Below are 27,699 nucleotides of genomic sequence, written 5' to 3' on the forward strand. Positions count from 1 at the left end.
AACACATTTCTGACAAGTTAAGCCCTAATCTTTTTTTTTCCCGCTTGATTCTTAGCTGTAGAACAGGATGTGCTTCCCACTGCCCCAGAGAGTGGCTGTAAAGAGAAATTGATGTTTATGAACTTCTTGGGAAATATGATTCGAGTAGCACAAGAAAGCCAATGAGGAAGTTTATGTTGCAGTATTAAATGCAAATTGAATATTGATGATAAAAAGAGATGACGGCAGAAGTACTCTATTTATTCAGCGAGCATCAGTGCATTCAGTCGGCACATGGACACTGTCTGCATTTCATACTGTCCTGGGGACAATATAACATGTGACCCTTTGACTAAAAACCAAAATGAATGTTAAAGGAGACAAAGGCCCAAATTAAAAGTACGTGTGATCACAGTTCTGACATTGCCAGATTTTTCAAGGCTTAACTTTTCAGCCTTTGTGTTTATTCTGGTCATTTATACATAGCACAGACAGCTGAGAACTGTGGGTTTTCTGAACTAATCCTGGGAAAGTTTATCAATCTTCATATCTGGGTTCTCTTCCTGGAACAATTACTGTACCTTCTATTTAGGGACGGTTTTCACCTTAATTTAATCTTCTGATAGACAGCTGTTTGTTACATAACTAATGTACCTAATTTGGTAAAGAATTAATTTACTTAATGAGTAGCAAGTATTTGAATCCATTTCTGCAGCGTAAATAACTCACAGTATTTATGCTTTCTAGCTTTTCAACTGCATGTATAAAAAGAAAAATAAAGTAAAATTAAATGGGAATATTTAATAGAATCATAGAATAGTTAGGGTTGGAAAGGACCTTAAGATCATCTAGTTCCAACACCCCTGCCATGGGCAGGGACACCTCGCACTAAACCATGTCATCCAAGGCTCTGTCCAGCCTGGCCTTGAACACCGCCAGGAATGGAGCATTCACAACCTCCCTGGGCAACGCATTCCAGTGCCTCACCACCCTAACAGGAAATAACTTCCTCCTCATATCCAATCTAAACTTCCCCTGTTTAAGTTTTAACCCGTTACTCCTTGTCCTATCACTACAGTCCCTAATGAAGAGTCCCTCCCCAGCACCCTTATAGGCCCCCTTCAGATACTGGAAGGCTGCTATGAGGTCTCCACGCAGCCTTCTCTTCTGCACCCTGAACAGCCCCAACTTTCTCATCCTCTTTTCATACAGGAGGTGCTCCAGTCCCCTGATCGTCCTCGTGGCCCTCCTCTGGACTTGCTCCAACAGTTCCATGTCCTTTTTATGTTGAGGACCCCAGAACTGCACACAATACTCCAAGTGAGGTCTCAGGAGGTCAGAGTAGAGGGGCAGGATCGCCTCCTTCGACCTGCTGGTCACACTCCTTTTGATGCAGCCCAGGATACGGTTGGCTTTCTGGGCTGCGAGCGCACACTGAAGCCGGTTCATGTTCATTTTCTCATCAACCAACACCCCCAAGTCCTTCTCTGCAGGGCTGCTCTGAATCTCTTCTCTGCCCAACCTGTAGCTGTGCCTGGGATTGCTCTGACCCAGGTGTAGGACCTTGCATGGTTAAACTTCATGAGGTTGGCATCAGCCCACCTCACAAGCGTGTCAAGGTCCCTCTGGATGGCATTCCTTCCCTCCAGCATATCAACCGAACCACACAGCTTGGTGTCATCGGCAAACTTGCTGAGGGCGCACTCAATCCCACTGTCCATGTCAGCAACAAAGATGTTGAACAAGACTGGTCCCAACACCGATCCCTGAGGGACACCACTCGTTACTGGTCTTCAGCTGGACATTGAGCCATTGACCACAACTCTTTGTGTGCGGCCATCCAGCCAGTTCTTTATCCACTGAGTGGTCCATCCATCAAATTGATGTCTCTTCAATTTAGGGACAAGGATGTCATGTGGGACAGTGTTGAACGCTTTGCACAAGTCCAGGTAGCTGACATCAGCTGCTCTACCCCTGTCCATCAGTTCTGTAGCCCCATCATAGAAGGCCACCAATTTGGTCAGGCAGGATTTCCCCTTAGTGAAGCCATGCTGGCTGTCACCAAGCACCTTGTTGATTTTCATGTGCCTTAGCATGCCTTCCAGGAGAATCTGCTCCAAGATTTTGCCAGGCACAGAGGTGAGACTGACCGGTCTGTAATTGCCAGGGTCATCCATTTTCCCCTTCTTGAAAATGGGGGTTCTATTTCCCTTTTTCCAGTCATCGGGAACTTCACCTGACTGCCTTGATTTCTCAAATATGATGGACAGTGGATTAACAACTTCATTTGCCAGCTCCTTCAGGACGTGCTGATGGATTTCATCAGGTCCCGTGGACTTACACATGTTCAGATTTTTAAGATGGTCTCGAACCAGATCCTCTCCTACAGTGGGCGCAAGGTCTTCATTCTCACAGTCCCTGTATCTGCCTTCCAAGACTTGGGTGGTGGTGTCAGAGCCTTTGCCAGTGAAGACCAAGGCAAAGAAGTCATTCAGAACCTCAGCCTTCTCCAAATCCTGTGTAGCCAGTTCTCCTGAGAGCTTCCGGAGCGGGCCCGTGTTGTCCCTAGTCTGTCTTTTAGTTGCTACGTACCTAGAGAATCCCTTCCTGTTATACTTAACATCCCTAACCAGGTTTAATTCTAACTGGGCCTTAGCTTTCCTAACCTGATCCCTATGTTCCCGGACAACATCCCTGTACTTTTCCCAGGCTGCCTGTCCTTGCTTCCACCTTTTATAAGCCTCTTTTTTCCCTCCAAGTTTCCTCAGCAGCTCCTTATCCATCCAAGGAGGTCTCCTGGCCCTCCTGCTGCCCTTCCCTGTAGTCGGGACACAACACTCCTGTTTGTAGCAGGTGATCCTTGAATATCGACCAACAGTCTTGGGCCTCCCTGCCCTCTAGGCTATATCCCATGGAACCTTACTAAGCAGGTTCCTGGAGAAGAAATACATTTTAAAGTTGTGGTCAGTCTCCTTCTGGCCCTTTGTTTAAATGCAGCTGGATATAATCTACATAATTTTGGTTTACATTTTTTTTACTTTCATGAAAGTTTGTATTTTATTACAGTTAGTTGGAATTTGCTCATATTTTTAAGATTCAGACTAGCATTGAATGGAAGACAGTGCCTCATCCCATCAGTGGAAAGGGTTGTCTCTGCTTTCCAGATTTGCTGGTGAATATACTGATGGCGTATTTTGACTCATTTCCTTGACACTGTGTCCTCTTTTAGTAGGCTATTATTAAGAGAAAGAATTAATGAAATCAGATAATTCTGATGTCCTATTCAAGATGCACAAAGCTATGCCTGTCTGTTTTCGATGATGTTATCCCCGCATTCTCAGTACTTACGGCATTCACTGCTTATGTCCTTCTCACAGTTTTTGCTATAGCATAATGTATTTAATACTGTGACAACAACTTCCCACACATGTGTATCCCTGCTATGGAATTATCTCCTTTGGGAGCAAAGAGCTGTAGACAATGACAGTCATTAATGAGGCAGCACAAAATGAGACAGCTGAGAAACCCCCCAAAAAATTTATACTCAGTAGGTCCCAGGAAAAAACTGCTAGGAGTAGAGAGTACCTCTTACAAGAAAAGACTGTGGTGGAGCAAGGGGCTTTACTGACCTAGGCTGATAAAACTAACATAAGGAGTGGAAAAACATGAAGTCAGAAGCACAGAAGTATCATCTAAATGCTCAGGTAATGTAGTTGGGCTTATGTTTTGCTGCAGCTTCTAGCCAATATTTCTAGCTAGGATGTGACACCATACCAGACTCTTCCCAAATTCACAGTCTTCACTAGATTGGTATCTGGACTGTGCTTGGTTTATTTCTACTAAGCAACTAACAGGTGAGAAGTCTAAGATTGTGCCACATGAGTACACCATGGGGACTAACACGGGAAAAGAGTAAAAAATGGTTTAGTACAGAAGTAGAAAAATCACATAATCAGTTCCTCTTAGATTGTTTTCGCTATATGGTAAGACTATCAAATGGGCAGTGACATTGACTTGTGCCACTACTTACTCATTGAAGGCCTGGGAAAGGACGAGCCCAGATGATAGAGACACACAGCTCTGAAATTATTCAAAGCAACCCTTGCCTTAAAGTTCTGGGTACAATAAAAGCAACAAAAAGATTTCACATGAAGCCATGGCAATTGCAAAACTCAAGAAACAATTTTGTTCTGTTAAAGACTGTGATATTCATAATAATTTTTGTGTATTACCAGGCTTATTCAGACTGATAGGTGCCTTGATGGTTGATTTTGTTTGAGAAATGAATGCGTCCTTTCTCTGAACAGCTCTGGCTAGGCATGCCAGCCTGGTATGTTGCTGCCTGCCGTGCCAATGTGAAGAGTGGAGCTATTATGTCTGCTCTGTCTGATACTGAGATCCAAAGAGAAATTGGGATCAGCAATCCTCTTCATCGGTTAAAGCTCCGATTAGCAATCCAGGAGATGGTATCACTGACGAGTCCATCAGCACCTCCAACATCCAGAACAGTGAGTCCTGTTCAGATAACTTTTTATTTCCCTGCAGGAGTCTGCAGAAAGTCTTTTCATAGTATGAGGGTGGCTCTGTGGTAACACACACTTCACAATCAGCAGGAACTGTCCTACACTGACTTAGAAGGACCTGTTCGTCACTCACTTGATTATTGATAGCAGATATTCTGATTTTTTTTTGTTGTGCTTTTGATTAACCTTGGTGTTCTCTAAACAACCGGTATTGAGTGTCATATTTGTAATTTTACCTGCATTTTCACCTTCCTCTTCCTTCAAGTCATCCAACCAAATCAGATTGTGTTTCTTTGTTTATTTCTCTTTTTTGTTTGGGGGAGTGCGGTGGTGGCAAGGCAGGAGTGGGGAAAGGTTACATAGGAGCGCAGCTCTTTTGAACCTTGTTCCTATTCCCCTTTTTTGCATCCTTTCAGGTGTTATCTAATCTGTGTAAGCAGATTTTAGTTCTTCATGCTTTTAAGAGAAATGATTGGAGGTGTAAAAGGAGAACTGGAGCATGTGCATTTGGTGAGGAAGGGAGAGAGAGTAGCAGCAGACAGTAAGGAAGAAAGAAGAAACAGATAAAGTCTGAAAGGAAAAAAGGGTATATATGAAAAAGAGCAAGAAAGTAGATTAGGGGAGAGTAAGAATTTATGTAGTATAAATAAAAATACCTTTTAGTGGAAAATAAAAAATAACAGGCCAAACTGATGAGATAGAAAAGAAATAAGATGATGAGAGCTTCATGCTGAGAGGCTGATGGTGATGGCTGTGAAAGAGGCAACAGGGACTGAAAAAACAAATGAATTGGGCTTGATCAAATGGGAAATATGGCATAGATGTGAAGGACAAAGACTACTACTCAAGAGTGCAGCCCAGAATTCCAATAGTAAGATAATAATAGTTATTTTAGCAATATTATTCATGTTTTCTAATCTGTTATCTTCATGGAATTCATGGTGAAAATTGGAACTGAGATACCTTTGAGGGGTACCAGATCCACTGAGCTGTGTAAGCAATGAGCAACAGGACTCTAATGTTCCTATTGACTGGCCTTTTATCTTTAACTTGCTAAGTTTCTTCAAATATTATAGTTCCCCCATCTGATATTTTCTCCCATCAGCACAGCTGTATATGTCATAACCATGGTAATAGTATGAATCGTAATGAATTTCACCGAAATAAAGCAGTATACACTCAATATCATGTTGAATTACTAAACAAAAATCATTTTTATTTTAAAAGCACAAGAGCATATTTCAAAGCATAAGAGCATTGACACTGAGACAGCAGCACATTCAACCTAGAAACACGGCTAATAATTTTGCCTTGCTTTTTTTTAATACTCCCTGAGTAACTGGCAGCACAAAGCTGCCCTGCACTGGAATGTGGATTTCTGAGTCCCAGGTCTTTCTGTATCCTCTCTTTCTCAGGAAAGGAGTTAATTTACTTCAGCTCTCAAGAAAATAACAGCAGACTTTCACACCCCCTGCCTGCCTCATCAGAGTGTCCTAGTAATAATCTAACTGAAAACAACAGGATGAGGAAAAAGGGTTTTACAAGTGAATTCTCTCAACAATTTCAATTTACAGAAACATGTTAGAAGTAATCATTATTTAGATTACAATAGGAGCATGTGATGTGTGCAGAATATTTAGGCTGGAAAATCTTTGATGATCTAAGCTTACCTCGAGACAGAGCCATGAGCTAAAGGTTGTATGTGCCACTTGTGTGTGAAATGCAACTTTAATTATTATTCTTTCTTTTGTGATGGTGCTCTGCCAGATTTCATCCATCCATTCGAGTTGAAATACTCCATCATGTCTGCTCAGAACCCTCTGATGACAGATACAAAACAAATTCTATGAAGTTGTCTTTAGTTGCAGCTCAGTAGAGGCAAGAATGTGGTTGTGCTGATGGTGATGCTATGCGCTGTTAACTTACAGTGGTGCTGCCTTTCTTCTTTACCACTGCTTACCTAATGTGGATCCCACCTGCCTTCCTGCGGGCCTTGTCCATAGCCCTCAGGCAATGTTTGGGTGACCCATGAAGAAATGGAAAATCTTGCTGCTCCAGCTAAAACGGTTAGTCTTTCCAATTTAATTTAAAATGGTTTCAGTGCTTAAAAGAGAACTAGGATGTATCTTTTGTATCACAGATGCCATATCTTCTGTAGGATGCTTCCCAGGCATGCCATTAGGAAGTCGCAGGGAGTAGTGAAATTGAATTTAAAGAACTGTTACATCATTTCTCAGCAAAGGAAATTACACACTGTACTGTGATCACAAAAATTGTCTTAACCTAAAACCAGTACTGGAGTTTTACAGTACATAATGGTTTCACTGCCAGCGTGAAGCCTCATTTAATGAAATGAAATCATTGTGGTTACAGGTGCAACATTTCCCCTATACTCCATAGTACGTCTTCTAAATACAGCTTTATATCTGCTGAAATAGAAAAAAAAACAAAAGGCTTCAGAATGGTGAACTGCACAACTCAGTGTTTTCATTATGCTAAGACTATGTATAGCCTTTAGTGTCCATACTTGTGTATTCATGCTTTTTGATTCAGGGTTCATGGAGTGTATCATTTATGTATTGGTTTTTTTGTCAAGCTTCTCCCTGTTTCGGGGGGGGGGGGGGGGGGGGATGATGACATAAATATTAATAGATTTTATTCAATAATTCTGACTTTTATCTGTCTTTTACTTGGAAAGTATAGGGTTTTGTGGTTTTCTTTTAGCATTACATCATAGACTCCATAACAGTGCATATAAAACATGATACAATCCTACAGTGAGATGTCTGAAAAGCCTATCTTCAGTTTAGGAAACTTTATAGTCAGCCCCATCCACAAATGTTGATACAATAAAGACTTATTTCTTAGAAATTTGTGCTTGCTATACTATTATAAGTTTTCTCAGGAACACACATAAAGCAAATTCTCATCAATATATTTTTTTTACAACTGATCTCATTTTCAATTTTATTATTCTTGGTAAAGATAATACAAATACAACAGCACTTCACTGACCAGAAGTAGAGCTGATCCTGTTTAACTAGCCAGCCAGAAAAATACAGTTTTGCCATAAATAGATTTATAGAAAAACCTACGTTACAATACATTGACAAGAAGACAACTTCTTACTGCGAATATTTTAACACCTATCTAGAAATGAAAAATGGCATCTGTAATGCCCAATTTTATAAGTAAATGGTTGTGTTTTGATTGTGGAAGCATAAAAAGTGGTTAAAATAATGCTGTAAAGTTAAACAAGCTCTAATTACTTTATATCATCTTGAAAATTAGCTAGACATGCCCTAGTAAGATTTTACTGGTTTGGTACTGTAATTGCAAAGGTAGTTTAGCCCAGGACACTCCCACTGACTGGAGTTATTTTACTGGTACATTTTACATGTATGCTTTCATTTGTAAAAAGATTAACATATACATGAAAACCACATCTTTTTATAAATAATTTTTATTGTCTTTTTACGTGCTTTACTAATTGCTTCCTGCTGATAACACAGAAAGAATCTGAAGAAGGCAGCTGGGCTCAGGTATGACCCTTTCGCGTGATTTTTTTGAATGGAATATTAATTAAGAGCATTATCCATATGCATAGAGGAGAATAGTATTGTGCCAGTATCTCCATGATTAAATTATGATTTATACATTTTAGAGTTCTAATATAAAGAAAATATTCTCTGGACAGGTTTGCTAGGTTAAAGCACAAAGAAGTACATATGCTGTAAATATTTTTCTTAAAAGAAATGGCTATATTCCAGAGACATCTTCTACTTCCCAGCTAAATCTAGGGAAAATATCTTCCTCATTTTGGAGAATAGGCTCATAAAATATGCCAAGAGTTTGAGATCTAACATTTCTAAAATTGCACCAGATTTTTCTAGAACAATTGTATAAATCATACCCAACTATCATTGTACAAATAGTCGTGTAAAATTAGGAGAAAATTTTTCACTTTAGTTAGGCTATCAATTACTTATATTTTTCAACTTCTCTCTGTAATATATGCACTGTTTCATACAGTCTTACTGGCTTTACTTATAGCATTCTTTTTCTCTTCAAAATCTCACAAGAATGAGAGATGAAAGGACTATATTTTCCCCCATAGAAAATATATCCAGCTTGCACTCTGTTATCCTTTTGTCTAGAATGACAGGAGACATTAAAAACAAAACCAAAAAATGGGTAGGCTTGAAAGTGATGCTGAAATCTGAGCTCAACCCTACTGAAGAAGTGTTAATCTTGCAGTTTGAGTTCATTTCTGTTAAGTTTTAGTGGTACAATATAATTGACAACAGTGAGATGAAAAATCTATTTTGCGCAACCCATATAAAAATAGCTTGTGTTTTTTTCTTCACCCCATCAAAATTCAGCTGAACAATGAAGTAGCTTAGTGCCTGAATGCTAGGAGGAATCTGGTTTGCTCTTGTCTTAAAGAATTAATTTATTGAGCTCCACTTATGATACGATAGTTTTAAGCTGTTCACAGCTGAAAATATCTCCTTAATGAATTGTATTCGGTCACCTGCTGTGATGGATGATGAATGATGGTGAGCATAAGCTTGTCTGACAAATATAATAATGTTTTAGTCTCAAAAGGATTTACAGGGGTGTAACCATGAAGTGTCATTAGAGCCTGTTTACAAAATCCTAGCTCCCACTAAACTGTGACACAAACTTCAGTTGAATCCCTGAGGCCATGTTTGTATTACCAAGTAGGAATTGTCTATCAAACATAAATATTCTAGAAGGTCAATTGAAAGCAAGTAAAATTATAAAACACATTTCAAGTGTGTAATTTTGCTTACATTTAAAACTCAAAACTGAACATATGATTTCCTGTTACAAAAAAAAATTCCTTAAAGTCTACAAATATAAAATAAGACACAATGGGCGAAACTGCTATTAGTGACAAATATCTCATAGTGGTTTCCACCTCCAATGTCAAAACAGAATGTGGCGTTTTTTAGACATATTTATAAGCTAGGATGTCTCACTAGAAACAAGCATAGCAGATATTATGTTTTCAGTCTGTGGTGCAACCTTGAAGAAACTAAAGAATATATTTCCCCTGTCCTTTCTCTTTCCCCTGTAGACCCTGGCTTATGGTGACATGAACCATGAATGGATAGGTAACGAATGGCTTCCCAGTCTGGGTTTACCTCAGTACCGAAGTTATTTCATGGAATGCCTGGTAGATGCAAGGATGTTAGACCACCTGACAAAGAAAGATCTGCGTGTGCACTTAAAAATGGTGGATAGCTTTCATCGGTATGTTGGAATAAAGACTACACCTAAAAAGAGGTTTATGTGTCTGATGTAGTGATCAGTACTGCACAGAATAAAACTACTTACTTACTTTCTGTTGTTCTGGTGTGGAAAACCACACAGAAAAGTGCGTGCTGAGTGTCAGAAATCTGAATTGTGAGAGATTCCTTTAGTAATAGCAACCACATTGAAATTATGTCTCTTAGAACTAAAGATACTGGTACAGATAAATTTCATAACGAGCGGGGCATTATTAATGCATAAATAAAGCCTTGACAATACAGAAGCAGTAATAATTTATTAAGTGGTTTAAAGTATCAAACAGTGGTAGACTAAGATTTGAAGCCCTAAGATCTCATAATAATGAAAAGCTATTGTGTGTAGCGCATAAAAGCTGTTAAGGGTACAAGCAAATTGAGAGTTGTTCAGGTTATCTAGGGATATAACCTGGAAACTAAATTGGAAATATGGAAATAAAGGCATTTAGACTTCAGAGAGAATGATGTTTATGTGACAAGAAGTGGATTTTTTTTAATGTACTCTCTGATTTGTCACTTTCTTAAGGTCTGATTTGACAAAACATTTCGTGGCTCACAAAGGCTGACCTTTCCTGAGTACCATTTTTAATGTTTTGCGTTTCTTATACTAGAACATTTATTTCAAACATATTCATTTTGGTTTAATTCATTTCGTATTTTTGAAGTCCATGGAGATTTTTAACTGGTTTTGCTCTCCCCTCTGTCCGCAAGATTTGCTACATGGGCACCATGAAACACCTCATGTGAAATGCAGCAAATACATCCTACATGTATTCCCATCTTCAAGATTATCTTTATTAACTCTGTAAATGTTTCTCTTTAAATAACAGAACAAGCTTGCAATATGGAATCATGTGTTTAAAGAGGTTGAATTATGATAGAAAAGAACTGGAAAAGCGAAGAGAAATGAGTCAGCATGAAATAAAAGGTGATAGTTCATGGGAATAAGTACTGGGAATGTTTCTTCTTCTGAAGCTTGGCACTATTAACCCTTTGTCAGGCCATTTTAGCAAAGCATTTAACCATGTGCTTTAAGTAAAACTAACCTAAGTCCACCTATCTTCAGAACACACAATATCTCCCTAAATTATGTACAGTTAAGTACTTTGCTAAATCCAGGCTGCAAGTACAAATGCTGTTTTGATTCATACATTTTGCTAAATTGGATTTTTGAACAGATTTTATCTTATTCTAGCCTCTTCCAGTCTCAGAAGCAGAAGGCCAAGTATCCTGCAGCTTAGAGGGAGGTGCTGGGGGTACCATGGGGAAACGGGAGCACTCAGGACCCTAATACTGATCTCCTGATATCCAAAATCATTGCCTTTGATTTCTTACTTCAAAATGTGTATCATAGAAAATGTTGCTTAGAGGGGTGGCCACTGAGACGGTTGGTATATAATAATAGTTCCTAACAGAACTGGTGTTACTAAATTTAACAGCTGATTTTAAGTTATTTTTCTGTGCAAAGCTCTCTAGAGCATCACAGAATATTTTTCTGCATATATACTTCCTGTTATACATATATATACACATATACAAATACATATATATAAAAACAATTAGGGTTGTTGGATTTTTTTCCATCATCAGAAGTGAATTTTTTGATTTCCAACTCTAGTGACTACAGCAGTTAGCTAAAGAGCTAAAGAAAAAGGAATTGGAAGGGGAAATGGCTACAGTGAAAGCCATCTGCTCAAGGCAGATGATGGCAGGCAGTAACACAAAGGCTATTGTCAATCAACCTGAGTGGGTACAGCTGGAGACCGAAGGGTAATTGGGTACTGGTCTCAAATTCTGGTGAGTCTTCAATGCCAGTCACTGCTACGACATGGGCAATAATCCATAGCCTCATTCACCCTGATGCACACATCAGGATGTGTGCATCCATCAGTTTGACTCAGTCCCAAGTGGGATTTTGTCTCAGTGATCCCTGGCTGCCACACCGTGTTTCAGATGATCTTGACCCCAGCCTGGGATGCTCTTGGTCAGGCAATTGCAAATGCCTGAACACAGAAAAGCAACCTTAGCTGTACGTCCAAGGATTCAGGAAAAAGCCTCATCACTTACTAACACAAAGCTCAGTGTTACGTTTTCCACTCGCAATTATAAAGATCACTATAATTAACTTTCTTTTAATCTTACAGACAGGGTAGGCTACTTCTTTTATAACAGCCAAATCCTCAAAAATGGTTTCCTAGTCCATTTGTTTTTCCTTAGCTTTATAACTGGCATGGGCCTTGACAGCTCAACCAGCTTTCTGAAATAAAAATAGTATTAGTCTCTTACACTGTAAACTCATCGTTTGCTTTATGGCATGTCATAAAATGGCAGGTGCTCACTCAACTCTCAGAATGTTTAATACAAAATTCTAAGGTGAAGCCTTGAAGAAAAGGTATTTCTCCTGTGTCCATTCACTGTTAGACTGTAAAACCTTGCGTAAGAATTGACAAGGCTAGCGATAGGAGGTGGGAGGAATTGCATTCTGAAAATGCCCTTTAGAGGCATCTTTCTCCTTTGGAAACATTTAACTTGCAGGTAGCTAAAATGACACAGGATTTTGAATAGGTGTTATTAATTCTATATGAATAGTTTGCTGGCATTCCTCATCTAAGAAATGAAGCAGTAATCATGTATGATAACATGAAGTTATCATGTATCAGCAGACTGAACTGATGTTATGTCCTTACAGATGTGCTGGTGTGGAGCAATGACCGAGTCATACGCTGGCTCCAAGCTATTGGCCTCCGAGAATATGCAAATAATATTCTAGAAAGTGGTGTACATGGTTCACTTATAGCACTGGATGAAAACTTTGATTACAGCAGTTTAGCATTATTATTACAGATTCCAACACAAAACACCCAGGCAAGTTTGCTCATGCTACTTCTGATTAATCTGTACACATTATTGCCTTTTATTCATATTCAACCATTTTAATTTTTCACTTTGGTATCTCTAGGCACGTCAGATCCTTGAGAGAGAATACAACAACCTTTTAGCACTAGGAACTGAAAGACGACTTGAGGAAGTAATTAATTTTATTTTCAGTATTTATAACATATCACAGTAAAATATAAAAATTAAATTGAATGCATGAAGACATTTACTTTGCACATTGTTAAAAAGACTCAGTTACAACTTTAAGAAAAAATTAGGAAATGCCAGTCATGGTATCTAAAGTAACCTCATTTTGGCTACATATTCATAGCACTTTGGATGCTAAATTTGGCACTGCACTCTTACCTTAAGATGAACATTCTCCATAGAGGAAACATGCAGAAAGGACTGGAAGTTTCACTGGCCAGAGAAAGTGGTGATGGGAGGAAGGTGCCTGTGCAATCTATTCTTTAGGACACACTTTTTCTTCAAAAATAAAGAAGACAGAATAAAAGTGAGGGCTTGGTGGCTTGTTTTGAGGTAGGTTTCTTTTGGTTCTTCAAAGTTAATCAGTATGTAATAGAGTGATATTTGGGGCAGTTACCTAGGGTAGGGAATCTTAAAAAAAAAAAATTCATCTTTAGATAAGAGTCCAGTGCAAAAACAAACAAACAAAAAAAAAATCAAATCTTTGACCTCTGCACATAAGAAGGAATAAAACTTTAAGGACTTAAGATGCCTATGAATTCTGTGCATGCACATGAGTGTTTAATTCTTTATTAGCACTCTACATAACCCTCCTAACGCAGTGACAAACCAATGCACTTTCTGTAACAGTATCTGGTAGATATCTGATTTTTAAGGAAGTTCTACTTTAGCTGATACAAAAACCATCAACAATATTGAGCCAGAGATTTACGAAGAGTTTTCCACCCTAGCATTTAACTTTTCTAAAGCGTTTACCTTTACAAGAGTGTCTCAAATGCACTGCAGTTACTGGATGCACTGCAACAGAGCAGGGTGGTTGTTGTGGAAAACATTTGTCAGTGGGGAGAGGCGGCACACAGCAAGACAAGGAATCAAAGGGTTAAAACTTAAACAGAGGAAGTTTAGATTGGATATAAGGAAGAAATTCCTTACTGTAAGGGTGGTGAGGCACTGGAATGGGTTGCCCAGGGAAGCTGTGAATGCTCCATCCCTGGCAGTGTTCAAGGCCAGGTTGGACACAGCCTTGCGTGGCACGGTTTAGTGTGAGGTGTCCCTGCCATGGCAGGAGGGTTGGAACTAGATGGTCCTTTCCAGCCCTAACTATTCTATGATTCTATGATTTTGCTTTACCAAATACAACTCTGTGTTAACAGAGTGATGACAAGAACTTCAGACGTGGCCCCTCCTGGCGACGACAGTTTCCTCCACGTGAGGTTCATGGGATCAGCATGATGCCGGGCTCCTCAGAAACACTGCCAGCTGGGTTCAGATTAACCACAACATCAGGGCAGTCACGGAAGATGACAACTGACGGTATGCAGTCATTCATGCACTTACTGTTGAAAAGCAAGGGACTTATTCTGCATGCTAAATTGACTTCTATTGCATGTCTGTCGCACATCAGAACGGCTGTGTTCATATCATTATAGGATGAATAGTCTGGGAGAGCTGAATTAGGGAATGGAAAAGAACTGACTTGGCATACTGTTGATCTTTTCAGGTTAGCTTCAGACTCTCAGTGTTTGAAAAAAAAAAAAAAAAGGAGGGGGTGGGCATCTAGCAATCCTAGATCTGGAAAGGAAGCATTCAGAAAGAGAGGAATTAATTTGCTAACTTTTATCTGAGATTGCATATAATAGCTAAGCAAATTTTTCAGTTTATTAGCCTTTCTAGCAGGTAGAATGTATTTTAGAGAATGAACTTAGAAAGGACTATCACATTTATTTTCCCAATTTACATTCCAACTACCTAGCTCATCCTTGACCATCAAATAACTCAAGCTGCCAACAATTAGTTATAATCAGACAGGTAGTGTAGTTAGCAAGTACTGAATTTCATCTATATTTTTTCATCATACTAATTGAGTTACTGTATACCAGTCTTAATTTTCTCTGGAAATCTTTTTAGTTTCCAAAAGATGCACTAACTCAGCAGTGATTGGAAAAGTAACAAATAAATCATAATTAAAAAAATATTTAAAACTTAAAAGTCATTGTAAGAGGGCAGGGAGAAAGGACAAATCCCAGTGCAGCTATTCCCTTTGGTATATGGATGCTAAAGCCACGTATACCTGTTTGAAGTTCTGAGAAGTACAAATACACAGACTGGCCTCTTCCAAATACCGTTGCTTATTTCCTCATGAGAGAATTCAGGTCTAGGAATAGATTTGTCTCAAAGTAATTTAATATCCTGCTTGTAGTGATTACATTCTGTAACTCTTGAATGAACTTGGTATGACAGTATTGCCATCTAAATTCCATTAAAACCATCTAAATTCCATTAAAGTTTCTCACTTTTAAAAACAATTCTTTATAGTTGCAGTTATAGATGGAATAATTTAATGATTGCATCATTGAATTTCATTGGCTCTGCTGCTCATCTGCACGCTTTGCTTTTAATCCTGCACTTTTCAGCAACAATGAAGCTGTAAGACAAGAGACCATTCCAAGGCAAATTCCATGTATAAATAAAGGTACTAGCTCCCTAGGCAATTCCATGGCCTACATTACTGTAGGAGCTAAGAACCTTACAAACATTCATGGATTTCATTTTCTAGCCATGCTATGATGTAGAACATATTATTCTCGTTTTATAGATGGAGAACTAAGGCACAAGGGAGGTTTAGTGATTTACTTGAGGTCTTCCAGACAGTAGACTTGAATACAGGTAGCTTTGAAGACCTACATCTTCATCCAGGATTTGGCTTCCTATCTCCCAGTGCTAGGAACACTATAGTATTTCAACAGCATAATAGGTACAGTATTAGCAGTTTCAACAAAAGAAGGACAAAATTGAGTTTTAAACTGTATTAACTTACGGCAGACTTCAAGAGTGCACCAGACATGAGTGTAAACACTTGAGTTCTGAACTAGACTATGCCCAGATAATGTCACAGAAATCCGCAGAGCAATTTAATAGCCACCCTTCCAGTGGGAAACAGACTGGTTTATTTCCTTCATGATTCTAAAGAGGTTCTGGTTTGTTTCTTTTTTGCAATTTGCAGTTGCTTCATCACGACTGCAGAGGTTAGACAGCTCAACAGTTCGCACATACTCATGCTGACAAGGCCTAGCAAAGAAGCCAGCACTGAATTATTGTGAGTATTCATAAGAGGCCATCATGAAAGCTCTTTATAACTGTACCCTACACCAAATATTCCTTGGCATTATTCAAGCAAGAGCCAGCATGGAGCAGAAGACCTAACTCAGGCTCACTAGAGTGGTCATTAGATCATGACAACAGCCTCAAGTTCAGTCCAGGGGACACCACACTGTTCTTTTTCCCAACTCAAACACCAGGTTCTTTCTGCTGAAACCACTTTAGCAAAAGAGACAGAAGTTTTCAGACAACTCTGTTCAGTTGGTAGCTCACCAACCGCACTGTATTCTGTAGGCTTTCAAACTTAAAGCTGGGGAGACAGCAGTAGGCACAGGTACTGAATATACCAGGAGCTAGGAAGAGGAATGAGAGAAAACTAGTAAAGCAAGAGAGATTTACCTTTTTCAATGAGAAATATGTCTAAATTTAGAACATGAGATACCTGCATAAATCTGGAACAAAACTTCCCCTTCACAGAAAATCTTCTGAACTTATCTGTTACAGAGATTCTTGCACTTCTCAAATCATTCAGAACTCACCAGTGAAAAAGAAAGGATATTCTGAGCTGGATGCAACTTTGAATCAAATTTAGTACCAGAATTCATTTCTCACCACTTCTCTTTCCAGTATGGCTATGAATCTCACAGATTCACTCTTCCAGAGTTCTGTGGAAATACACTGTTTTCTGCTACATCACAAGTTTTGTAATAAATCCTAACTTGATGAGCGCTTTCATCAGTACGGCACCATTTCATGCTAATATTTTCTCAGTAAAAGTTTGTTGTTCCATTTCGTTACTCAGAGGATTCTAGGGGAACTGGAAAGAATATCTGGATAGCACCAAAACTTCACCAGGCATTGAACGTGCTTGAATAGCTGTTACATATTGTAGGCAAGACATTCCAGGGCCTGTGAGAGAGTAATTTTTTTTAGATTCCCAAGACTGGGAGAGGATTGAGGCCATTGAGATTTTACTAATTCTGGGCAGGTTCAAAAAGTGCTTAGTGTAGATATTATCAGTGGAAAACATGGATTGCTCAGGATCCTACTGAGGACATGAGCCTTACTTCATAGACCTTCAGAATGTGTATCTTTTCTCCTATATGCTTCAGAATTGCAATGTTGACAGCAATAACTTATGACCAAGAAATTACGTTCAAACACCAAGCTATCTATTAGGCCAACAGTGATGAGCCAAGAACATAAGGTGATGTTTTCCAATAGGTTTGAAGAGTGCCACAAGGGCAGAAAATTAAAATTGGTATGTTAACAAAAATTGGTGTAGGACTATCTGAACTGTTTATTCCCACTGTATTCAAAAATTGTCTAAAACGTAGCAATCCACAAGCAGAAGTAAATTAGCAAACTTTTCTTGCACTATGTGGTAGTTATATATTTTGAGCAAAAAAGCTGTTTATACAAAGTTATACAAGCTATACAAGTTAACTTCAATTTCTATAGGAGTATTAGCCATATTTCAAGTATCTGATACTTACATTGGTACTTGTCCACTGTTCAGCTAATTACAATCTAATCTTAAATGCTTGAGAGCTCTATAAGCATCAGATTTACATCTAAATGTAGAACCAAATATATAAGAATGACTGACATTAACATACTTAATTAATATTTATTTTCGCTTACCATATATTCCTTTTAGTAAAGCAACAAGATGGTGTGAACTAGATGCACTCTTCATAAGTGCAGTTTCAAAACATCACTGCAGGTTAGAAACCAGAGCAAGTTAAAAGTATTTTTGGCTTTCAGTGAATGACATCAAAAATATGCAGAGAGAAGATTTCCTTCATTAAGATATCAGACTTGAAAAGCTAAGAAAATTACCCGAATCTTAGGGATGAATGCATAAAAAAAAACACTCCTATGGGGAATTTGAAGTTGGTTGAAGGGCAAGCGAAGAGTTTTCTGAATTATGTGATCACAGTTCCTAACAGTTTCTTCATGGAAGGAACTGATTGATACTTGGACAAAAGATTATTTATTACAACATGCCTCCTGAAATTTTCCAGATCCAGGTCAAACTGTGACCCAGGCTTTTAACACCTTTCCTAGTTGACTTACATCAATAGTTGTGTCACCCTGGTGACTTAACTACCTGCACGCATAGAATCAGGAACTGATTCTAACTAGGTGGCAGAGGGGATAGATAGCTGGATGAGCTATCACACGATACAATATAAGACAATTTTTAATATAGTAAAGGGGAATATGCATATAAAAAGCAGACTGAATAGAGAGCTGCGAACAGGTTGCACATGGAACAAATGAGACGGCCTGTGATCACAGCAGGCTGCAGACCTTTCATTCTGCTACTTGCCTTTCCTACAGGTAATGTCAAAGCCTCTTATTTCAAAACAGTGTATGCCAACAACACCAACTGGGTACAACCTTACAGTGTCTTATGGTGTTTCTTCACAACAGCTGGGTTCAGTTCATATGTTTTCAAGTTGCATTTCAGATATTTTTTGCAAATATTTGCTAAAACCACCATGTTAAGCTGCCAGAAACGATGCACTGATATTCTCAGAACAGTCACATGAACATATTCCATGCAGCCCAGTTTGAGTGCACTCTCCAATCAGGAATTTAACAAAATTTAACACTCCTGGTGCCTAGCCATTTTATCACGAAAAGAAGTTTACCATAAAGCACATTGGACAGGTCAAGCTTTCTGCTTGGTGGCCTCATTTTACCCAGCTGAACATCTGCAATGCTATTACACAGCCAGTGGATTTGGCAGTCACACAGTCTAAGCTTTCCTAACACTTTTCTCTACCAAAATACTTGTCACCACCAAGTCAGAAGGCTCAGCCAGAAGAGTTTCACTGCTATAGGCTGAGGCAGTAGAACACAGTAGCTTCATTTTTATTCTAAAGAAATGTCAAAGGGTATTTGGCAAAATCAACAATGTACTTTATCAATGAGGGGTTCCAAAGAGGATTTGTAAAGACAGAGAAGAGTTCCAAAAAGATGTGAATGATAATCTGGAAACAGCTGGTCCATAGCAAAGAAATAGTCAGGGTGAAAAAGGTAAATGCTGTCAAACTGCAGTGAACAAGAAGAGTCACAGAGTACATCAACAAAGTCTATATACTTTAAAATGTGTGTTCCACCTTGTACCAAGTGTTCCACCTTGTACCAAACAGGCAAAGGTCTCCAGATCCACTGCTGAACCCAAATAAGAAAACAAATGTAAAATGAATATAAGCAGGCATCTGTTTGATCTAGGACAAAAATCAGTATACATTAGTAAAAGATTAAAATGCATTATTAATAGGTTTATGTTACAGATCTAAAATTAAACAACAAATGCATGTCTCCCTTAGATACTCAAAATCCATGTTTTACTAAAACATGCAATAGCTTAGTGCTATAATATTTTCTGGTGTCACTGCATCCTAGACTAAATTGGAATCAAAGAATCTCACTAATTAACATTCGTTTATTTTCTTTCCTTAGATGTCATCTCTTACTTCTACTTTACCTGAAGTGCACTACCACTACTTAGGAAAAAGAGCATTAAAACTCTCTGCAAGAACAGGGTAATAGGGAAGAGAACACATAAGTTTTATCAAAAGATATGATATTCCTTTCATGTATTGATTAGTTTAAAACAAGAATTACTACAAAAATAAAAGAAAAACAAAACAACCTCCCCGCTTCCTCTCAGCATCTCTGTCATCAGAAGTTTGGCAGTAGTGCACATCCAAAGCTTTTATCAAATGAAGCCACTCATTTCTACATTGTTCCATCTGTTTTATTGTAAAATACTAAGACATTTACGTATTTACTGTGTATGTATTTCTTTTAAAATGTGTAAGTCTTATGTAAATGGATATAAATATGATTTTTTAAAAATAAAATCTATGGTACATGGGGTCTCAGTGCAAACACTTGACAATACAGTGTCAATAATACTGTTTGTATCTTTCCATTCCACCATTTTTACAGTTTTTGGATTGTAACAGTCAAATGAATATGTTTAGCAGCGTTAGAAGCTTCAACATGTTCCTACTGAGAAAATCTGTCAATATTTAAAGCTGAACACCTGCCTCTGATGATGTATAATAGAATAACGTAACCTGGAACTGGAGCCAAAATGGACCTCTAAAAACAAAACGGAAATGTTAGATCTCTATAGAGAAGAATCATTCATTTTAAGAGGCTCACATCTTAAAAACTAACAAATAAACCTGGAAGAACCATTTACAAAAAACAAAAAAAAAAACAAAAAAAAAACAAAGCAAAAAAAAACCAAACTAAAAAAAAAACATGACAAAAAAAGGCAATTTAATAAAACACGATTTATACAAAAAATCAAACACTTTCTTCTATGTTACCTGTGGACCAAGAAGAATCTTGCCTTACCAGGAGCCACCTTTTTATTCCAGGATCTACAGACACCAGCCAGCATTGGAAAATTAAATTTAATATTTGCATAGAATCAGATTCTCACTTCCAGATATATTCAACAAAGAAAAAGAAAGAAACAAGAAGCCAAACCCCACCATTTCTTCATTATAACAGGGCATTAGACAGGCTCCTGTCTAATGTTATGCTTTTAGCCAATATGGCCTTGCTGAGACTTCACAAAAGTCAGTTTTATCAGAGGAAATAACTGAAAGACAGAGTGATTAATATATAGTGTATAAAAGTTTAGAAGAGCAACTATTACCTGCTGTGGCTTTATTTGGTGGTGTTATTGTCGTTTATTCTTTGTTTAAATGGGAAGTTTCAAAGTAAGACCTACTTAATAGTCATTTACCTATTTGCTATTTTTCTGCTGCTTGATCTTAGCTCAAGACCTGTCTTTTAGTTATTTCTTTTAGCAGTTTGATCTGCAATGTTTGCACGTACATAAACATTTGTTTTGTCTATTTTCATTTGGCAAACTTCAGTCAATCAGATGGTGAAAGATTTTGCTCCCCCAATGTCAATAAAAAAAGAATTCAGTGCTATTTGTGTTTAAAGTCTATTAAGCTTGGTACATAGTAGCATTAAAATAGTTTGGATGCCAGATACTTCTCATAGCTAAGCATAAGCATATTTTGCCACTAACAGGTACAAGTTATGAAGGACCTACAGGTGAGAATCTGCCACGAGAGGGAGCACTGAACTTGCTAATGGGTGAGATATGATGACTCAGGTTAAGACACAACTGTATAAAGACATGGCTCTCTTACATACAGTTCTTCAGGCTTAACCAGCATCACTGCTGGTGGTCCTTCTTTTCCTCCCTCAACCTCCTTTTAGATTATTTAAATCCAGAATGTCACAACGTAACACAGTTCCATTTTCAGTGGTTGCAGTATCATTTGAATATACTTCCCCTTGTAAACACCAGCTCCCATTTTAAGAATTTCTTCTGCAGCCTACACTATCCACACAGTCCACACTCAAATTCAAGGGACACAAAGGAATGAAGTGTGTTGGGGAAAACAGTGAGCAAGATCTTGCAACCACAGCTGCAGTTATCCTGCCCCAGATGTACAGTACCCCCAAATTATTTATTTCACAGTGGAAAAAAACAGAGCAGAAATATTAAAAGTATATTTTAAAAAGAGAATTTTTGTGACTTCAGTTGTGCTCTCAGGCTAACATAAAAAATCCTTTAGTGCATCCCTGTCTCCTCCATATAAGCTGGAGCTGTACACTCTACACAATAGCTAAAAATTGTGGGTATGTGCAAAAATTATCTAGTTGGCTGCAACACTTTCAGTACACTGGAAATAATTACTACGTCAATCTCTCCCAGCCAAGTTTCAATAACTCCCTGACCATTAAAATCTACCCACATACCGCTTCTCTCTAAAACCAAAATTAACAAAATCGGTGCTCTCCTACCACGTGTTGAATAAGCAGTTCTTCCTCGATGGCACACCAGGTTGCTGGGGAGCAGCACCAAAGCCATGCACAAGAATGACTACTCCTGCTCCCTTTCTCCAGCTTGGCACAAAGCTAAAGCTGTAAACAAAGCACTCTCTTTCTGCAATCACAGTTCCTCAGCAAAAGGCTCCTCTGGAAAACAAAAGGAATGCCCATGAAACAACTGTTTTTCCATACTGTACTGCTGCAGTAAGGTGGCTTTCTTTGTCTGATTTCCTGAAAGTTGATGAATGAGACATTTGGCATTCCTGGAATCCTCCCCATTACCAGGGTGGTAGCAGAGTGAGTACAGCTGGCCACTCTGCCCTTCTGCTGCAGTCTTGATCTTAAATGATTCCTACCAAAACAGGTTATTACAACTATTTTTCTTCTGGACACACTTTAAGAATGTTAACTATTCAAGCTCTTCACAAACAGTTCAGAGGATAGACAACTGTTTCTTGTCAATATTAATATGAGCAAATAGCCCCCACAAAAGTAAGTGTTTAAATCTCCATTACTAATGTTGTGGTTGGTTTGCTGTTGGTTTTAAGTCTGATAGTAAGTCTTTCTTCCTTAACAAAAGAGCCCCAAAATAGAAAACAGCTTACCTTTCCTTACAAATGGAGAAACTGGTATAGGAACATGAGATGTCATTGGGAAAACTATAAATGATCTAGGAAATTAATTCTCTTCTACATCCTGTTGCAGCATTCTTACTATATGACCTGTGTTCTCACTAATTACCTCTGCTTCCCTGCTTCTACAATTATAACTTGATGCTGCAGCCAGGATAATTACAGCAACATTCACAACATCTCAGCTTTCATTGTGCAAAAAAACGTAATGGCCATGTACCTCGTGAATGTGCCTCAGTTTTCTCTGACAAGACCCTTGTGGTTTCTCACCACTTTTAAAACAAAACCAAACAAAACAAATACACACACAAAAAAAAACCACCCCATCAGTGACAACTCCCAAGATCTCTCTCTTGCCCTGGCTCAGCATACATTGCTAAATTGTGGAATTGTGAAACTGAAAAATACTCAGAAGTCTCTGCAAGGCACTCCATTATCTGGCATAGGCCTTCTATTAAAGCCCTGGCACATCCAGAAAAAAACAGTACCTTTGACTAACTGCAACTTATATAAGCAGTATTTCAAGAAAGTCTCAGGACATCTCTGAGAAGCAAAATTACTCCACATATAAATCACTAATCTGTACAGTTAGCATATCTACCATGAAGCATCATTAGGACTTAGTCTTTATATGCTTCCACTCCCTGTCCAGACTGGGATTTTCAGCTAAATCAGATAGCTGAGCAGGGTGACTACCTTATGCAATAATCTGGCAAAAAGCAAGTACAGCACAGACTCAGACTTGGCTGGTTTATTATACAACTGTATGACCTGGCTCAACACAGTTGCATGCAGTCCCCAGTGAAAAAACACCCAGAAATTGTTTCAATTTCCTATGTAACTGGTAGAGCTCATTGACTCTACAAAAAGTCACAAGCATGAGGCAACACTGCATATGGCTCATGTTAATTAGCACCTATCTATCACCTTTTAGCTCCTACCTCAGCCTGCTGATTTATCACTTAACATCCTTACCTCTACCTAAAAGAAGTTAACCTATTTCTGGACTCTTTTGAGGACACTGCCATAGAAAAATATGTCTAGACTTAATTTCTGCCTTACTTTGGCCTAAGTATGGAACCTCTCTTTTATACCAACATCACCTGAATTTCCATATTGCTGACTGTTTTTTCCTGTGGAAAGTATTGCCAAGTTTGAGTAACTTTGCTGCTTTTAAGCTTTTCTGTGAATGTATATTTTTTAAGGTATTTTTACATTTATTGTTCAATTAAAACCTGCAGCTTGAGAAGTAATGCATGTAGAGAGAGTATCCTCCAGCCCCTGGGCTTGCTGAGAACCCCGTATTTTGAAATGGCCAATAAAGTCAAGAATGGGCTGCCTAGTATCTGTATTTGCTAATTTTCTTGGATATACATATCTCAGTGATCCCGTAACATCTAATTATGTCAGCAAAAGCACATTCTGGTTATCCTTATAAGTGGTACAAACCACAACAACAAAATTATGAGAAAATGCAAAGGATAAATGCTTGCCTTTATTTAGAATACATGGGTTTTACTGAATATTACTATGGACAAATCCAGATTTTCACAGATTCAAAAGCCAGAAATTGCCTATCATTCTACAAAAAGACACTTCAGAAAGTTATTGAGTAAAAAAATCATAGAAATCTAATTTACAGCAAAAAGACTTAGGAAAAAATTATCAGTGCAATAAAGAAAACTCATTTTAAAATTTATAAAAATTTCAAAGACAGAATCATAGGATAGTTTGAGTTGGAAGGGAACTTAAAGCTCACCGAGTTCAAAGGCCCACAAAGGCGCATAATTTGCAAGTAAGGACAATTTATGTCTGCAATAATTTCACATCAGAATTACTATTTATTACTGTCCTCAGTTCGTGACTTACATTTTGTAAGCTATTTTAGACAAACTCAAGTTACTGGTCACTTTATACAACAACAGACTGAAATGTTAATGCTATAGAAATATATGAATTATATTTGCAGTTTTTAGCAGTCTTAATATCCAGCATATAATAACAACAAGCAGAGACTTTAGTCTGCTTCATTGGCTGTGACAATATGGTAAACAGTAATATTTCTAAAGTAAAAAATCAGTCCCACATCATTAGGAATTTTTATAATGTGGTGGTTCCTAGTCTCTTTGTATACTTCATTAACTGACCCATTTGTTACCAACAATTATCCCATTTACTTTTTCTTTAGCACTTCTTCAAGGTGTTTAAACGTGCTAGCATCTTCAATGGTTGGTGTTATCTGAAAAGGAAGAATACACAGAAGCATGTGATAGTAGATTGCTGTTCTTCAACAGTAAACCAGAATTTAATTCAGAGAATCTCCTAACTCTAGCTCTCAAAAACAATCAAGAAAAAAGTACCTGGAAAGCTCTGGAACATGAAAACCTTTTGGGGAAGCTACAGTAGAAATAAAATATACAATGTGGTACCTGAAATCACAGAACACTTGCAGAATGGCCTAGAGAATGGAAACCATGATGTTGTGTCTTTGGATGTGCACATGTGCCCAATTCATTAAAGTATACATCTCCGGCTTACCTTATATGGCTTTCCACTGACAAGTGCAGAAAGAGCTGAACGCGGGATCTTGCCAGAGCGCGTTTTTGGCAGCTGTTTCACAAACACCCCCTTCTGAAAAGCTGCTACTGGACCTATGTTAGTTCGAACTCGCTCAACAATCTCTTTCAAAATCTTTTCCTCTTCTGTCTTTATACCTAGGGTATAAAGAACTTCTTGTTCATGTCCTTTAGCTTTTCTGGGACTTTTGCAACTCTAAGTAACGTCAGTGTCAGTGAGCTCTCACCTTCTCTCAGTACACACAATGCAAAAGGAACATGTCCTTTTAAAGGATCCTCCTGGCCCACAACAGCACAGTCAGCCACAGCACGATGGAAGAGAATACACTGAGGGACAGAGAACAAAACTGAACAGAACTGATAATAACTGAACTTTCAGTGAGAAAAATCCATAGGCATGGCCAAAAAAAATAGACTTATTTCTTACGTTTTGACAGCACAAAGTACTTAGTAGACCCTGGGATTCCAGTTACACATGTTGCAGATGCACGTGTGTATACTTTCATACACTCTTACATGCAGTTTTCAAACAAACATAAATAATAACTATGGTGGTACAAAATACAAATATAGAACAATGTAAAAGTGACAGCTTTGGAAGAGTATCACATCTTTGTTTTTGTTAGTGAGATCTTTGCTGGAACAAGTAACAGTAGTCTAACATTATGAATAACATAGAGTTAAGTGGACTAAGGACCAAAACCATAGAAACACTCTGACTACAGGGCTATAAAGTCATAGTGGTTTGTTCTGACTCCTATTTTTTTTGATTCTTCACTGCAGAAAGGCAGTGTTTCAACAAAAGCCAAATACAGGCCCAGTCTCAGCTTGCAGCCAGTCTAGTTCCATTCACTCTCTTGGAAACATTAGGTCTTGTTCTTCTTAGATTAAAAAAAAAAAGGGAATTAATCCAGAGTTGCCTCCTTTCTACTACACATTTATACAAGTGATGGACAGTGCCACTACTATCTCAAATTATCTTTTAAGAAAAAAAGTGAGAGATTCTCTTTTCTTTCCAATTAGCCAGCTGAGGATCTCACTTTCTAGGAAAAAGTCACCAAGATGTCTCAGTACATACTGAAATGTGTGTCACTAAGTCTGGGACAAAGTTGGACTTAAGGTAACAGTAGCCGTGAAACCTTCTCCAAAGTAATTGGCTCTTTTTGTGAAAATACCTGTGTCCCTAGGGGTATCTTGCGGTCAACAGTGCTTTCAACATGTCCTCTGTAATCAACCACAAAGAGGACCTAAAGTGACCTTACGCAAAGGCCACACTCAGGCCTCGTAATGTGACTGTGCATATTAGTTTATCTGTGCATACAAAGATGACATGTTTGCTAAAAAAACAGATCTTCACATCCCATGTTGTCAAAATCAAAGGCAGTGGGATGACCGAAAGGGAGGTGAACTGAAAGCAGTTTCAAGAACAAAGGCATTTTTTAAGTGTTGCATTGGTTACTCATACAAGGGCAGAAGCATGAGGAAGACTACAGGAAAGGTACACAGGCAGCAGGAGAAAAACTCTTGAAGGAACAGAAAGTTGAATCAACGCTGCTCCAATTAACAGAAGGGATGCTCTTGTGTGACCTGGTTGTGAAACTGATGGTGGCAGGAACAATTCAAAGCGCTTCCCATAACCTATCCTCAAAACAGATGATTTGTAGTCAAAATAAGCAAGAGGAACTGTCTCTCTGTGCCATGGTCATATGCATCAAGTAGCTTTTATCAAAACAAACCTGCACAGTGTTTCTCACATACTCTTTTTGACAGAAGCTATACTTACTTCACAAACTATGATCCTAGAAAAGTCCCATACTACAAAAAAGCAAATGGGAAATATGTAGCTCAGAAGTAGAGGCATACTCTGTCAAAGTACAAAAGCATGACGATATACGCACAGGTTTTTAAACTGCGTGTTTTTCACAGGAATTAAATCGGATGTGCACAAGCCATATCAACAGTAACACCTACTGCACAGCAGTAACGATGGAGCGCCAATGATAATAATGGATAAATAAACTATTTGTTTGGAACACAATAAAGCTGAAATTCTTAGCCAAAGTACTATAGAAAATCTTTTTAAGCTTGTAATGCAGCTATAATGTAAATGCAGATAATACACTTGTTCAACAAGGTGACTGTCACTTCATTAGATGGCGATTCAATGAACCTCTAATTCTGTATTTACAGATCTTACTGAAGGGCAAATTGTGGTCTTATTAATGCTTTCTCATTTAACTAGCAATTTGCTGTGCATGCATTAATAAAATTTATTTTTCAGCTTTGTTCAAAAGGTGAATAGAAAAATATATAGGATTTTATAGTGATGAAACACTTTTTCTTTCTAGGGAAAGACTTAAGTAGCAGGGAGGAAAATAGAGACACTGAACCTGGGATGAAGGATACAAAGGTAATATAGCTGAGGAGGTGATTCAATTCAACGTTTGTATACTAGTTCCGCATTCAGCCTGAAGTGCAGAAACAATGCCTAGCTCAGCCCCTGAGCAGTAGAGCAGGTGAGCAGTAAGAGCAGTAAGGGGTGGGATGAGACTCCCTGCTGCGCTTTAGTAGAGAAACACAAAAAAAATTACTTCAAAAGGAA

General features: G+C 38.2%; 2 protein-coding genes across 9 annotated transcripts in view; one reads left to right on the forward strand and one right to left on the reverse strand.

The window, feature by feature from the left end:
* Positions 1-19,935, forward strand: part of PPFIA2 (PTPRF interacting protein alpha 2) — a 313,295-nt gene extending 293,360 nt beyond the window's left edge. For 5 of the 7 annotated variants that reach the window (XR_008974938.1, XR_008974940.1, XR_008974939.1 and 2 more), the window contains 9 exons: positions 4,287-4,487; positions 6,506-6,568; positions 8,015-8,044; positions 9,607-9,782; positions 10,648-10,745; positions 12,507-12,845; positions 14,056-14,215; positions 15,906-15,998; positions 19,478-19,935. Coding sequence is in view for 2 of the 7 variants with exons in the window: in XM_057429559.1 (XP_057285542.1) it covers positions 4,287-4,487; positions 6,506-6,568; positions 8,015-8,044; positions 9,607-9,782; positions 10,648-10,745; positions 12,507-12,682; positions 12,777-12,845; positions 14,056-14,215; positions 15,906-15,964 (1,032 nt within the window). In the remaining 5 variants the exon portion in view is untranslated. Of the gene's footprint in view, positions 1-4,286; positions 4,488-6,505; positions 6,569-8,014; positions 8,045-9,606; positions 9,783-10,647; positions 10,746-12,506; positions 12,846-14,055; positions 14,216-15,905; positions 15,999-19,477 lie in introns of those variants that run through there. The other 2 variants (XM_057429559.1, XM_057429558.1) reach the window with 2 other exon arrangements.
* ACSS3 (acyl-CoA synthetase short chain family member 3) overlaps positions 1-27,699 on the reverse strand; it is a 177,705-nt gene that overhangs the window by 63,681 nt on the left and 86,325 nt on the right. Inside the window, exons 14-16 of one of the 2 annotated variants that reach the window (XR_008974943.1) lie at positions 25,325-25,424; positions 25,060-25,235; positions 24,643-24,760 (exon numbers count right to left, since the gene is read on the reverse strand). Coding sequence is in view for 1 of the 2 variants with exons in the window: in XM_057429560.1 (XP_057285543.1) it covers positions 24,695-24,760; positions 25,060-25,235; positions 25,325-25,424 (342 nt within the window). In the remaining variant the exon portion in view is untranslated. Of the gene's footprint in view, positions 1-23,983; positions 24,761-25,059; positions 25,236-25,324; positions 25,425-27,699 lie in introns of those variants that run through there. The other variant, XM_057429560.1, reaches the window with a different exon arrangement.

Source organism: Pezoporus wallicus, unplaced genomic scaffold (assembly GCF_028554395.1).
Source record: "Pezoporus wallicus isolate ANWC-B61680 ecotype Strahan unplaced genomic scaffold, APGP_CSIRO_Pwel_v1 contig_5069, whole genome shotgun sequence".
Classification (NCBI taxonomy): Eukaryota; Metazoa; Chordata; class Aves; order Psittaciformes; family Psittacidae; genus Pezoporus; species Pezoporus wallicus.